General features: G+C 40.2%; 1 protein-coding gene across 12 annotated transcripts in view; it reads right to left on the bottom strand.

Moving 5' to 3' along the window:
• Window positions 1–16,023, bottom strand: part of KDM4B (lysine demethylase 4B) — a 218,782-nt gene that overhangs the window by 120,001 nt on the left and 82,758 nt on the right. For all 12 annotated transcript variants that reach the window (XM_067558512.1, XM_067558487.1, XM_067558498.1 and 9 more), the window contains exons 6-8: window positions 15,795–15,844; window positions 10,742–10,845; window positions 5,763–5,900 (exon numbers count right to left, since the gene is read on the bottom strand). In XM_067558512.1, coding sequence (XP_067414613.1) covers window positions 5,763–5,900; window positions 10,742–10,845; window positions 15,795–15,844 — 292 coding nt within the window. The remainder of the gene's footprint in view (window positions 1–5,762; window positions 5,901–10,741; window positions 10,846–15,794; window positions 15,845–16,023) is intronic.

Below are 16,023 nucleotides of genomic sequence, written 5' to 3'. Positions count from 1 at the left end.
ACCTCCCTTGATAAAAATTGGTCCTGAGGATTTATACACCTCTCGAGACAGACAGGTGTTTCACTTGTTACAAACCAATACCTGGCACAGAGACGAGAAGGCAATTACTTGAGAGATTACTTCCTTCAGGTCAGGTTGACTGAACATTTATTCTGACCAAAGAAATGGGGGGAGGGGTGACACATAGGCCAGGCCAGGCCTGAGGCAGAAACCCCAGAACTCAGCAGACCATCCATATCTGCCAAGAACCATCAAAGCTCAGAATTCCCACCTGAGCCTAGGGGACACTGAGCAGATTCAAGAGACATGCAATATGAGCCAACACACAAATTTGATTTGACAATCATACCACGTATTGACCCTTAGCTTATTTAAGGCAAGGATTTCTTGGATAAAGATGCTAATATGGTAATGAGCTGTCTATCAGTGACTAGCTGACAGATAACAGTTCACATATCTAACACTAAATATTCCTGTTCAGTTACAATTCACACCGCTCTAGTCATTTTGCCTATTTCCCATATTCACCTGAGAAACATTTCATTTCCATTAGGTTATCAAAAAAATTTCATGCTGTAGCAGCAAACTATCCACTCAAGTGCCCACCAGACCAATTTCTAATTGAATCTTTTTTAAAAAGAGAGTGTTTACTAGCCCTCGCTACAAGTTTACATACATGTAAGGTACACTTATCCATAATTAGTTGCCTATACAACTTTACAGCCACTGATGGAGTGTTGATTTTCTGTTAACGTTGATGCTTGTTCTACAATTACAGCAGAACTGGTTTCTAGTAGGCTAATCATTAAATTCTGCTCTAGTTATAATGCATTTTTGCAGTCTAGACAGGTTTTCCTGTAGTTAGCAGTACTTTCTATCTACCTGGCAGGCAATTAGTGCTACTCTATGTAGGTTTTTCTAAGGTCACCCATCACAGCAGTATATGAGCACCTTCTTAATGAATGTCATTAACATCTTTCCTTCCACCCACAGCTCTAAGCAAAGCAAAATCTATGCCCTGGGTCCCCAGTGCCAGAGCATATGGAAAAGAGCACTGACCAACTGGCTACTTGTGAAAAGCCTGTTATTGACTTCCTGTGTTGTGATAAGGACAGGAGTCAGCACTGCTTGTTGCAGCCTGGAGAGAGGAGAGATGGAACACCAAATAGGCGGACTATTTTTTACTGAAATAATATTCTGTACTTCCACAGCGGCATTTCTAAGCACTTTATGAACTGTTATACTGACTTAGGGAAAAATCACTCTGGTATAAGCGAATATAATCCAGCTGTGCCTGACAGCATAAAAAACAAACACACAAACAAAAGTCAGAATAGCTGCTTTAGTCAACTCATTTAAAAAACCTTTAGCAACAACATAGTCCAGGATTTTATTTTCATCCTGAAGAGCACTAGCAATTTGAGTTTACTCATAACTCAACCATCTGATATTTCATTAAATCCATGTTTAACTTAAAATGAGATGTCAATTAATGTTTTGCCCATACACCATAACAGATCTCAAACCTCACCCGGAATCCTCTGCCAAGCTACCAAAGGGTTAACTAACACTTATGCGTAATTCATGGTTTTGGTAATATTAAACGGAATCCTGTAGACAGAGTAGTGTCACCAGTGCAATGGAAATAAATTGGGCATCTCCTTCTACTCTCCAACTTTCTTTCCCCAGATTTGCTCAGAGCCCTCTATGCTGCTTGTTCAGTAATTTCACGCTATGCCGCTTAACAATGTGAGCATGGAAGCTCAATCTAAAACTGCACTTCCCAAATGTCACTTGTTTGTGAACACATGGCTGAGCTCAAAATTGCTTTTAATATTAGAGCAGTGCCCGCTGGCACCACTGTAGTTAAGGCTTTGTCAAAATTTCCATGATAAACCCGTTTTCTGGGGTTTATAACTCCAGAAACATTTGCTACAGACTGCAACTTGGTATACTAGGTTGCAGCAGACCTGAATGCTATTTTTAAATTTTCCAATCAAATTTGCTTAGCGATTTAAAAAAAAAAAAAGTCTGAGGCATACAAAACTTATTTAAGACCTCTTGTGGTTTTAGGCTTTTCTTATTGCTCCTTTAACTCCAAAATAGAATCTCAGAGTTATGGCTTCCATTCCACCCTTAAACTGCAGAGCCCATATATAATAGAACATAGCTTGGTCTACAACCTCAACAAATAATCTAACGTCTAATAGGGTGCAAACAGCCAAGGTAGACTTCAGATATTTGAGTGGGGGGAGAGGATAATGGAAGTAACGACACAAACTCTCCATAATCCCATAGTGGCAGAATGTTTCTGCTGTAAAGATCTGCATTTGATTAAAAGTCAGCATTGACCAAACTGTTATTGTTAAGATTTGGAGTGTATACCCCATGGAGATTTATCTATAAGGAGCTTCTTCCTTAAGTTTCATAGCATTACATTAGCACAGGTGCTAGCTATGGTAAAAGCACTGGCACTGTCAGGCTTTTATTACCATTGTACATCTCCTAATCCTGTTCAGAGCTGGCCTAGGTAACACAATAAAAATGCAAAGGCTTTTCTATACTAGCACTCGCCACCACTGCCAACGGAGCTGCAGTGGTGCTGGTCTGATAGTGGCAATTTTTAGAAAACTCAGCATACATAATGTTTGAAATCAGATCATTCATTTCGGCTATCTTGCCACCTTGTTGATTCAGGCAAACAGCACTGTATTGGACCCTATCAGAAAGTTTTCTTCATAGCCATGAGGGCTGTACATTTTTAACTTAAAAAAAGTAAGTTTTACAGAAATTGATGCGCCCACTACAATACAGCCCATTATCTTCCTCTGCACTGAGAGGGGTTTGCTGGGTATTATTTCATTATGGGTTTCGTTTAATTGCATCAAAAAGATTTAAAAAATTAAACTAAAGCTGTATGAAGTGGCTAGTTACCATCCAGCCAATACCACCAGAATTTCCCTCTAACATTCCTCCTAGAAAAACAGTCAACTGGCAACTATACTAATTGTTTCATGACCTAGCTAATCTGGTTGCAAAACAGCAAGCTCTGCAACTTTTTGGCATGTATTTTTTTGAATATAGAATGATCACTCCTTGGAAACTTAATGGTACTGTCTCAAAAACTGAGTTTAGGATTCATGCTTCAGGTCATAAAACCAGTTGGAGGTTAGGAATAAGTTTTGTCCCATGGTATATGACTGCTCAGTTGAGCACACCTTGGAGATTTAAATCTCCTCCTGAAGAAGCTAGTATTGGCCTCTGCTGGAGACATGACACTGAACTAGATATAAAATTGATCTGTTCTGATGTGGCATTCCTTCTTAAGAATGATAATTACTTTTTTCCCTTTACCACTTTCCCCTTGGCTAATGTCTATATTTTCTAGTGCTTATTATGTTGGTGTCTAATCCCTGCCTAATCTGAATGATTGTTCCTACATCCATGGCTCTCATTCACCCCCACCCTGCTACAAGACTAAAAGCAGAGTCAAGCTGATGGAGGGAAACATGCACTGATCACAATGTGACAAGACAAGACAGAACTGGCTGATGAATTCTCTTCATGCCCTAAGCTATCAGTGCTCAGTGGAATTCCCATCAAGTGGTCTCACATCTCCTCCAAACTGTCAATAAAAAAAAACAAACAAACCCTGCTAAAATGTATGTTTGTGGAGTTAAGGGGAATTTTTTTAGAACAAGTACAGAGTTCAGATGTCAAATGTGTTGGCTAATAATAGATCCCCTGAGACCATGGGCTGCAAATTACTGGAAAAATAAACGAGACAGGTGATTCACCTTTCAGTAGCCTAGAGGGATGGGCATACTTTCTGTAGGATGAGCTGCTCAGACACTGAAGATTATGACATTTGATAGTCACAGCCACTCTGTCTGTGCTTGCTTATGCAAATTCACAGAATACCGAACAGGGAGGGGAAGGTAATGTAGCAGAGAAAAGTGCTTCTGCAGGATGAGGTTAGTCACAAGCAGCTCTCCTTTCTATTTGGGTAGATGGTATCAATCCACTAAAGGAGGAAAACTTGAAAGAAAAAAGTAGGGAAGATATACAGTAACATTTCTTAAAGATATCATGGTTTCTGTGTTTCCACATGTTCCTTGACAGCCTGGAATTGGAGTAATGGAGAGATGACATATTCAGCCTCTAGAGAGAAGGCAGTGCCCCCCATCACTCAGGAAGCAGCCACTCATGGTGAGTAATGAACAGCACTGATTAGTTCTGAATAGAATTCTGTTTAGGATGTCCTGACTTGGTTGGGAGGAAGATGGCTGAAGGAACTATGGCCTGAAAATGGGGATGTTAAAGTGAGAGAGCTGTCAAAAACACTAACGTCCCAGAGGAGACGTGAAAAGGGGAAAAAGTTTCATGACTAACCATCCACCTCCTCTATTCACAAAACACAAGTCATTTTTTAAGGAAAAGTGGACACTACCATCTTTTTGGACAAAACTGAATCTTCGCTATAAATAAGCCATATACATTTCAGGGTCCAAATCTATGGAACAAAATATTAGAGATCATTGTGAACACTGATGTTCAGATATCTCCTCCTGAGTCTGAACTACGCTTTTCCTGAAAGATATGCTCGTAGTAATCTATCCTAGTGCACAGATTGTGTTTTCCTTGTATTTGAAAAGGAACATGACACATTTTGGGCAATACCCCAAACTAAACCACCATCAGCACCTGTGTAATCATTCGTCCTTTTGCACAACCTGTGGGAAGAGGATCCTTCCTTAAAAAGGACCAGAAGTAACACACAGCTATTTATATTTTGTACATGGCACGCCTACATCTCACCATGTCACATCATGTGATCTAAATACACTAAAAACGCCACGCATTTAGGGCCAGGCATTCAAACACTTCTGCCATCCACTAGCTCCATTCATTAGCTTAGAAGGTATCTCCTTTCTGCCGTTACTGAATGCTCAGATAAATGAGTGTCAAAACAAATGCACCATACACTGTACCCTGAAGACCACCAGCTCTAATTCTGGTGAGCTGTCTAAGAAAAAGGTTACACAGGAAAAGACCTTCCACTGAAGACACCCTGAAGCTTGCCCTACAGAATTTTGTCCCAGGAACTAACAGCTGCAGCATTTCAGTTGATTCTAAATGATAGAAAGAGACTCTGAATAAAGAGTGTTTTCAAGTATTTGGGAACAGAGGCATGCTGCACACGTTACAGAAATGGAATTATTTTCAGAAGGTCACTTGTCCATTTTTGTTAAGGGTTAAACCACTACATAAAACTTTCCCCCTTTTAATTTTTTGCATTTGGGTACATAACATTAGAATACAACAGTCACAAGCTGCTCTGGGATAATTTGTTCTCTGTGGAACTTAACTGGGGTGCAGCAGACAGCTATCAAACCTATTAAAATGTCTCTAATCAACCTCCCCTAAATACCACCCTTCTCCACAGAATATAATGCACATCTTGCATTTAAGAACATCATTACTAGGACCTTGGGATGAATTGAAATTCCCTCTCCTCCCGCCCTATTTTGCAAGTCTTCTCTCCCCTTGCTAGTTACTGGACTATTCACCTACAGCAGAGTACAATCAAAGGCAACAACAAGAACAGAACACTTAACTGGTATGTGGAAAATGTATGTTCTCAGCTGGATGATATTTTAATTCTTGTGTGCATCTTAATGGGCACTTCTACCACTCATTCATTTGTATGTAAATCAGCTAAAAGGTAGTAAGAACCCACTCATGCAAACTAAGACACTTACTTGTGTAGCCATTTTGCCATAGTCAATCCACCGCAGTGTGGCAAAGTTGGTGGACTCAGCGCAGTTGAAGCCATGATTGAATCCAGCATGGTAACCATAAGGAAATGTAATCATAAACTCTCCAGCCTCTTGGGTGATCTGAGGGGAAAAAAAGGAGATAAAACTGTGATCCCTTGAGGGATATCTGGTGGCCCCTGTGATTTAAGAACAGGGTTATAAACTTAATAAGGCAATCTGTGAAAAGAACTTCATCTCAATCCAGCTCCTATGTAGCATTTGTTTGTGTGACAAAAAAGAACTTCAAAAATCACAGCTTCAGAATAAACAGAGGCCACAGAACTGGAAGGGCAGGAGGTGTTCCTGCTGAAAATACAGGCACTGGTAGACTAATGGAAGAAGAAAGGAAGTTTGCACAGTACCTAGACACACTACGAGCCTTCTATGCACAGTAGCATCATCCATGCTTGTAAATAGTTAACCTTGGGCAGACTCTTGGATAAAAGGTAGAACTAACCCCACTGTATTGTTTTTAAGGAGATCAAAACACTTCCATAGAAAAGGATGGTCAAGTGGATAGTAGATGTCAGGGAGATCTGAATCCTTGTCACTTTACACCATTCAGTTTAAGTACCACCACCTGATTCACAGGGTAGAGTTTAAAATTATAAAAATCGGTCCCAGGGCCCAGCATTCCAAACACCCTACTGATCTCTAAATAGTGAATAGTTCAGCTAATCGTAGCACCAAGTCTACATGAGTGCTTAATTTCCAGTTGTCTAGCCATATTAGAAAGACCAGGCAAAACTGTATTTTCCTTCCAAACATGCCTATCATGCTACTGCTTCCACTTGGGAACAAACCTACCTTTCATGTAGCTCAGCTTTAAACTAGTTCACTACATCATTAACCCAACCCAACACATTAGCCTCATTCCTACCTGTACATGCATAACAAAGCCAACAATAGAAAAAATGATACTCTATTTGTCTACTTATTAATGTGTATTTTGTTTTTAATTTAATTTATATATACTATTAACTTAAGGAGATGAAGGGAGCTTAAAATTCACAGAAAAAAATTTAGAGATGACAGCTGTAGTCAGAAACCACTCAAAATTATGGTGGTTCCCACAAAAGTTAGTGATTTAAAATTATTGGGGAGTAGGGAGTGTTGAAAAAAATCTGACTAATCAGACTTATATTATAAAGATATTTAGCACTGATCTAGAGCTTTTACATTCATACAACATCTCAGGAAGGATGGTGGTAGCATCTCCATCTGACAGATTAGGAAAGGTAAAATTTGATCTAACATTCTTTTTAATACTGAAAGTGTTGGCAGATCCTTTACTATAAGAGTAGTTATTTGGCTACTCAAGATATTTCCTATCAAGAGGAACTCATGAGTTCACAGTCTAAAAAGGATTCTAGGAACTTTCATCCATAACTACAGAATATGCCCTGACAGTAAAACGTGGCAAGTGAAAAAATATGCAACCTTTCAAGACTTCATGTGTGTTTCAACACAATCATGAAATATCAAAACCAAACAGGAAAATGGAGATGGAGGGAGTGGGTGCTAAAGTCAGGCAGGTTCTACAAAATCCACTTTGAAAAGCTGTACAAAGAAAATATTCCCTCTGTCGCAGGTTCCCAATTCATCCCTTTCCTTAAGGCTTAGGAAGCAAAGCCCTACTCAAAATAATCTTTCTGGTTGCCTCAATGACCAATGCAAACATTCTTCCAAACTAAGGGCTACTGCACCTCAAGACTTAATCCACCATTCTCTCTGATACTGCATTGTACATTGTACACAGCTTGTACCTACATCAAGTGGGATGAGATGTATTAGAGAGGGACAGACCCAGATAAATGTCTGTGGAAGGATTCAAAAAGGTATTTTTAAACAAACAGTTTCCCCAATTCTAATAATGTGGCAATGCTGAGTTTGCTCAGTGTTGAAGGACTAACCCCAGGGCTTTTTGTGCTGTTAATTGCATCAGAATAAAGAAAGACTATTACAAAAAAAGCTGTTCCCAGAGGCTTCCCTGGGTGAGAGAAACTCAAGTCCAGTCTCTACCCAGCTTCATGGAGCATCCTCCCAACCAGCCCCTTCATAAATTGAGGCAAAGCTGCAGATTGCTAAATTAAAAAGGCGGAAAGAATATGTTCCTGTCAGAAAATCTACATCCTGGTGTCTTCATTTCAACCCCACACTGTATGTCCTCCATGTCACCGCTGTCAACGTTATCCCAACAATAAATTAGAAAACACTCAGGATGATGGATAGGCCATGTAGAAAAGTAATAACCATTGAGGGAAAGCCAGCACAAACTGCCACTCATGGAGAAAGCCCTGAATTTACTGACTTCTGCAAGCTCTTGCTGAATAAATGGAGAAATCAATAGGGGATTACAGAAATACACATTTTTAATTATTAAAAAGCTCTGGTATTGATCTGCTTTTTTTCCAGAAGTAAATACCATTACAGAGATTTATAAATGTGTATGTATTCATTTGTTTCAAGCCTGCCAGGAATTCAGATGAAGGGATCCTACCTGTATTTTTAGAGGAAGAGAAAAAACATTTGTCTTTCCCTGTACAATACTGCACTGGAAGCTGCTACTTCTGGTTAGGATTCATCCAGATGTGGGCTGCTCAGACTGAAGAGGCTCCCCGGCCTCCTTTCACATTTTAAAGACCTTTCAGTGAGCGCCTCAAATAGTCATAGGAGGAGAAGGAGAAGCTGTCATGAAAGCACACCCCTACCCCTTTCTACAGGTCAGGTTTCTGAGACAGACTGCTGATAATTCCTCTCCCTCCCCTCTTTAAAGGGAGAGTTCAGTCTTCAAAAGGATTTTGTTCTTTATGCTGGTCTCTCTTGGCTTTTAATAGAATTCAGTGACAGACTGACTCTGCTAACACTGGCACAAGACAAACTACCCTCATATTTCACTGATTTTTATATATATATATTCAGTAAAAAGCCTTGTCTGTCATACACTTGCACGTTTTTCTTACTTCACAAATCAAATTATTTGGGGAGGAGGGAAGTGGGATGGGAGGAGGGGATAATAGCGAAGATGGAAAAGCCCATTCACCAAGCAGTGAATTAGAAATCATTTTCCATATCATCCCTATGATCATACAGTTCAATAAACCTTTCTTGGGATCAGGTTAGGGAGAGACCCTCTTCTTTACAAGCTCTCTTGCAAGAACATCACTAGATATTTGCTTAGTTATTGATCAGAAACCATTCACTTAGGATGTTCTTTAGCCATCAGTGTGACTTTTGCCCCCACCAGTAGGTAAATGGAAAAACAAGCACATTACAAATGTTTTACAAAAAGCAGGAGATACCAGAGCCTGATAAATACAACAAACTGAAATCATGTAGGATGTTTTTTATATTCACTTCAAGTTTTGGACTTTGACACGGGTACAAACAATGCTTTAGCAAGCTGCCAGAATGAAATATCAGAATCTATTTTCCCATTTGCTGCTGCTTCTCTCTGCAGTAGGGCAGCAGGACACAGGAGGGACACATGGCAAATTCCTCTTACTAGAAGACAGTCAAGAAGATGTTAAGTAAGAGCTTCCTGATTTTTTACCTTCATCACCCTTCTGAGATGCAGCAGTGACCAATCTCTATGCTCAATTCAGCTTATTATGTTCCCCGTGGCCTGGGCTTCTAAACTCAAAAGATATCAGGATAAAAATGTGAGAAACAAAACCTAGAGTTCAACCAATATAGGTGTGGAAAGGAATGCAAAGGAAAAATCCCTAAAACATGACAGATTTTCAACAGAGCTCCGCTGTTATTTAGGCTCCAAAATAAGCAACCAGGTTTTCAAACAGCATGTTGGCTGCACATTGGTTGCAGTGCTCTTTTGAAGATCTCTGAACCTACATATGAAGGTAAGTAGTGGGGACAGTGAATTTCCAAAAATCCTTTATCAAAAGGAAAAAATAATTCCCCAAATGGCCACTTACGCATTATCCTGGGACAAACTCCATGTTCCCTACATATTGCTCCAGCCCATCCATCTATTTTCTCAAGACAGTGAATTTATATTGTGGGCATCTTAAGAGGTCATTCAAATTCCACATTTAGGTGCTCCCACGGGAGTTTAGCTGTGTAAAGCAAGCTTTTATGTGCTTCCATTTGAAAGTTCAGCTCCACAAGTGAAAATATGAAAGCACATTAAGGATTCAAGTTTGCTGACTTCTTATGAGCAGCAATTTAACATGGACCAGTGTGTGCAAACCGGGCTCCAGTCTAATGTCTGATGCTGAACCACAAGCGCCACACTGCATCTCACAAACTTCCACTGCACTGACAGCAAGTCCATCTGAGAAGTCAGACGATTGCACTTCAAATTTCATTCATCACAGCCTTTCGCTAGGAAAAATGAAGCAGCTTCTGGAGCAGTAAATTGAATGAATTCATAGTCTTGACGCTGTACAAGAGCCAAGATCTTTTATTTCCAAACAGATATTAATTCCATCTCAAAGGATCGTGGGGCCCTTCAACTCAGTTCTGTACTCTATCTCAGACACTAATGCTAGCAAAATCCTAACTTTACCTAGATGAAAGCATGATGGCAATGTTCTCATTCAGAAATGCGGACTGAAAAGGACAAAATTAATAAGACACACATCACCACCTCCACCCTTATGTTTATGTTGGCAGAATGCTCTGGGATGCTCAGATGAAAGATGGTGTTGGAGTACTAAGTTTCACTATTATTAGACGTACTTTACGAAGATTTGTTTCAGCTAAGCCCTGAATCCTAATTTTTAAACAGCCACCTGGTTTTAACTGATAGCACATATTTTACATAACAATGCATTGAGAAATGAAGTATTCTATTCCCCAGACTGCCTGCCCTGTAAAGGTTTGCTTTAAGCAGAGGAGGAGGAGAGCCCCAGGCTCTCAATAAACCTACAGACTTCTCTTAAAACAGCCTCTGTACATACCCGATCAAATGGGATGCCATATTTCTTCAAGATGGAGGGTGAAATGAGGGTCATCTTGTGACGGAGGAAGGCATCGCACCCCTGAGAGCTTCCTGGGAAAAATCCTGCAGAGGGATTCAGAGGAAAACGAACATCACCACGGGCAAATTTGCCCAACAAGTTACATCCATTAACCAGCAAATAGCCAGCAAAATGTTAATCTGCCCAAACATTTTGTAGACAGTTGAAACAACAGGCACACAATTGCAGGTTGTGGCAGGATAAGTAGCAATGTACTCATTGCCTAAAAGATTGTGGCAGTGACAGGTGTCAACAATTGTCTGAAAATGAGTAACACTTGTTAGACCTCTGTCAAAACAGAAGACCAGCCTACTGAACGCTACCCAACAGTAGAAAAGACGGGGGGCAAGACACCTCATCTTGAGACATTCTGGTGCTTTATCAGTGCTCCCCAGGAATACAAGATCACGGGCCTCAGAATTCCAGTGTCAGCCATCTTCCCTCCAACTAATGGTTTTCCTTGCCTAAGTCCCTATTGATATTCCAGCCTACTACACTACAGGTTATCCATAAAGCACTGCCACTAAGGTTTGCAGTACAGATATTGTACATTGAGCCCTAGGAAAGTGATTGACAACTAGGATCTCTCACAAATGCTGTCTGGCCAATGCCTATACATACTCCCATTTCTAATAATACAGTCTATGAAATTTAAGAACAAAATGTTTATCTTCACTCTTAGAGGCTGTCTATCTATGGTACTTATATGGCCCCCCCAATCACTATAGTATCACAGTGCCTCTCAATCTTTAATAGACTTAACTTCACAGCACTCTTGTGAGAAAGGGAAGTGCTATAATCCTTATTTTACAAATGGGGAACTGAGGCACAGAGAAGTGTCTTGCCCAAGGTCTCATATAGCAATACTTCATAATGATGCCTAGGGCAGGGATAAAAAGAGAAACAAAACCCCACACATTAAGAACCACCCAACATATATTATTATTGTTACCCTCATCCTCCCTCCTAGTGCTTGTCACACACATTTGTCTTAAACTCTTTTAAGGTCTTCAGGGCACAGACCTTATCTCCTAATGTTTGTACAGCACCTAACACAATGGGAGCACCCAATCCTCACTGAAGCCTTGGGGCACTAATAATACAAAAATTAACAAGCTTACATAAAGCTTGTCACCCTTCCTGGTCTTCTACTGATGTGCCCGCCCTTCACCCTCCTGAATTTACAACATTACTGCATTATTCTAGACCAGCAGTTCTCAAACGTGTCTGATCACCCCCCTTCTTTGTAGTTTACACCCGAGTGCCACACAAGTACATATACAGCTTAAAAAAAATCAACATGCTATTCTCACTAAATATTAAAAACAGTCAGGCACTGATTCAAACAGAGCCAACAATCCAGCGTAATAAGAGCAGAAGCAAAAAACTGTGTGGTCAATGCTTACAATTAAATGTGCACACTGCTTCGTTAACATACAGATGGCAACAACTTTTGATAATGCTATACAAGTTTAACAGAAATCCCTTAAAATGCACAGCACCATCTGAGGACCTGGTATGTCTGGAGGAATCAGCTTTGCTAGTTATTAATTGCTGTGGGTAAAATGTACACAGTAAGTTCCCCCCCCCAAGTTTCTCTCACACTCCCCAGAATACATTCCATGTCACCAAGGGGGCCCACCCCCAATTTGAGAACCTCTATCCTAGACAATGTTTCCCGCTGCAGGTGGCTGATTAAATCAATTCAAATTAGGAGTTGAAGATAAAAATTACCCATCATTTGGGGGGAAAAAATATAATCCCAGTACTGGAAACAAAACTGAATTGATGGCATGTAATGGAGGAGGTTTCAGAAAGTGCAAAATATTACTGGATCCTGGCAACTTTTTTTTTCTAAAAGCATTTCAATTAGAATTATGACTGCCTGCCACCCAGTTTGTCGTCCCTCTCTGCAGTTCCTCTTTTTAATGCACAGTTTAAGTGGCTCTCATTAAAGCTACTAATAAAAGGAGCACATTTTAAGTGATTAGCACCAATAACGTGGCAACACATTAACGTTTTCTCCATGGGCTCCACAACTCTCCCAGAGAGCCCATTTATAGCTCAGCTATTCATTTTCCATATTAATTGCAAACTCATTTCACTGTACTGAACATCTCCATAATACAATCCATTGATGCACCAATGCAGGGAGAGGAGGGAGGGATGTTTAAGAAGTGAAATTTCATTTTATTTTCTGAACTAAAAGGATGGGAGGGAGGGGATGAAGGAGGGGGGGAAAAGTCCAAAAGGAAGACCAGGTCATTAGCAATATATCATTGGGTTCTGTCTTGCTGTAAGTAAAACTATATTGAAGAAGAGAATTTGGAAATATTCCGTAATTTTTCGTAGTCTTATATCAAATTTCATTTCTGTAAAATGTATATATGTCATCTGCATTTATGGGCTTTTTTGATGGCTAAAATGGTATTTTCTATAAAACCTGACACATGACCACAGACAAAAATTGTATGGATCCATAATTGCTTTGAAACCCTAATTTTCCAGTAGTAGCATTCAACATGTTCTCTCTATTTATATAGTGTCGTAGGTGTATGAGGCTCTTAAAAACCAAGAGAACAAGGCTCCCTTCCCCTGGGAAGCCCATACACATATAGACTAATCTTGACCCATAGATTGGCTTATTATGGTATTACATGATCAGTAAAAATGTTAGACTATCTGTGAGGAATGTTAATATTATAAGTGTATTTTGGTGGTTAGCATCAGATTAAAACAGAAAATAGGTTTCCAGAGTGCCTATTTTCCCACCCTCTTTCACATAATGACTGAACAAGGGAGAGACATTTGTATGATAATGACTGCTTGAAATCTATAGCTGAAAGCTTGCCTCATTAAATGGGAGATGTAGCTTTTAGTTAGTAATTCCAGGGCAGGGACTTTAGTTGGTACTGATTCCCTATTGTGCAGAGCCACGTGTGCCTATAATATTTGTAAGAACAAAGAGATAGCACTCCATTAAAAAAAATTATAAATATCCTTTCTGGAGCCAGTCACCAAAACAGAGGAGCTTCCCATGCTAGTCTTCTCCCACTTAAAATCCACAGCACTATTACCTCCCAAGATGGAGATGCTATGCTTTATCAATACCAGTGAGGTGCTAGAGGTGGACAGCAGCATATGGGCTGACCTTGTTGGGGTGTCAGGCAGTTGTGTATACACAAGTGTTTTAAGCAGCTGAGGATGGAAGGCTCTCTGAGAAGCCAGCAAAGTGCAAGAGGCCTGGTTGACAATGGGCTTTGGACGTGCATATGCACCCAGTCAGCCTGTTGTCAATTTCATTGGCTCAGTTGGCTGGCAAATCTTTAGATGTCTAAAGTCTGCAGGGAATTATGGAATCCAACATGACAAGACATCCATTCCTGTAAAACCAACAGCGATGCCAGGGCAAGCTCTGTAAATGGGGGAATTCCTGGTTTTGAGGGATATAAAGATGATCTGGGTTAAACCGATAAACCATGGTATCTGAATCAGTGAAGCTCAGGAGAGGAGGGAAGATGCTTTTGTGAACCAGAGGCAATGTGAGGGTTGTCAGACTTGGCTTGCTGATTGTGTTATGGGGCTATTCTTAGCCTCAGTGAGCACATGCTCTCATGATCCCAGGAAAGGCACACAAGTGTCTCAAAAGAAAACCTTTTCAAGGTTATATAGGAGGAGGTGGTGGAAGGAGTATGGGGTCCCATCAGCAAAGGCCTTCCAGATCCAAGTCACACAGAATAAATGTGAGAGGGTACTACTCCTTAAGAATTCTGTGACCATGTTGCAGAAGTCACTGTTACTTGTTTTCTCCTTTTTCTTTACATATTAAGAAGCTGCCAAACATTTCTCTTCTGTTCTACTTTCCTCTTTTAAGGGCTTCTAAAGAGTGGAAAACTGAATGAACTGTCAGTGGGAAGACCAGAGTATACTTTTAAGAGCAGAACATGAAGGAACTCTTTCTATGATATTAAACTTAAGGTTACCACAAGGTACTTGGCCCAGAAAGAAATAGTGAACTGAAAGGATGCAGGGCCTAGTTAATGGGACCCCGCTCTGTCGATGTATGAGATTGGACTCTTCTGCACTGGATAAAACTTACACTTGACTATATCAAAGTTTATTCTTTACCTTCCCGTGAAAAAAAACAAAAATGTTTCCCTTTTGTTCCCTTATTCTTAATCAGATGAAAATAAACAGATTTAGAATATAGCATACCCAGGAAGAGAGTGCCCAATTGTTGCAGCTAGCCTTGGTTGTGTCCCCCCCTCTCCCTTTTTTGTTTTTTTAACAACCATGAAGTTTATAAGAAGAAGAGGCACAATCGATCCTGTAAACAGCCCTCTCTAGTAACAGGAATGCCGCCAACGATGGTATGCACATCATTACATACATCATGAAGAGACAACTCCAATAATTATAGTCCCTGTATCCACCATTATTGAGTTTGTAAGTACGTTTTTTTATGAAAAATGTTCAGCAACAATCAATACAAATGCGCTTTGTATTTAACAGACTTATGAGGGTAGCAAAAAAAAAATTACTACAATACTCTCTTTCAAAGGAAGGCTTCTCCTAGCAATAGGGGAAGGGAAGATGCCATAGCAGGTCCAGTGCCGGCCCTCCACATAAAGTGATCAGAGTTCTCATCTCATTGAGGCAGGTTTTAACTATGGCATTAATTGCACATGGAGATGCATGATGGAGTTCTTACTGAATTCATTCCCAGGACTACAGAGTGGTTTGGTCTCAAAGCCTCAAAATGAAAAATTGTTTCATTAGTTTTAGTCTGGCCTTGGTGTGTCAGGAGAGTGTGACTATGAAAAGCCAGCTGCACCAGTATTTACTATTTACAGCATTAGTGACGAGACAAGGTTTCTGCCCTCATCAGCAATGACTGGGTCTAGGACACCCAATGCAAATTCACTGTGCAGCTCTAGACTACATTCAGTCTCAGCAACAGCAACATTAGCAAAGTATGTAGTTAAAAGTTTACCTTTTGCCAGGCGTTCCAATCGTTTGCCATGCTCTGGTGGTATGGCATACCTAAGGAAAAACAAAACACTCATCAGGAAATTAAATGCCACATCTCAAATCAAGAACACAGTCACAGAATGGAAACAGGTGAGGGCAAATGTGGTAACCACCATTACAATAGCTCAGCCCCAACCTACAACTGAAAGCAGGAAATACATACAAAAAATGTAAAAGTCTGAAAGATAGCA

Source organism: Emydura macquarii, unplaced genomic scaffold, assembly GCF_026122565.2.
Source record: "Emydura macquarii macquarii isolate MOO-44397 ecotype Brisbane River unplaced genomic scaffold, CSIRO-AGI_Emac_v2 contig_306, whole genome shotgun sequence".
In the NCBI taxonomy this organism is placed as follows: domain Eukaryota; kingdom Metazoa; phylum Chordata; order Testudines; family Chelidae; genus Emydura; species Emydura macquarii.
The sequence above is the reverse complement of the archived record's forward strand: the minus strand, read 5'-3'. Positions and strand labels throughout refer to the sequence as shown.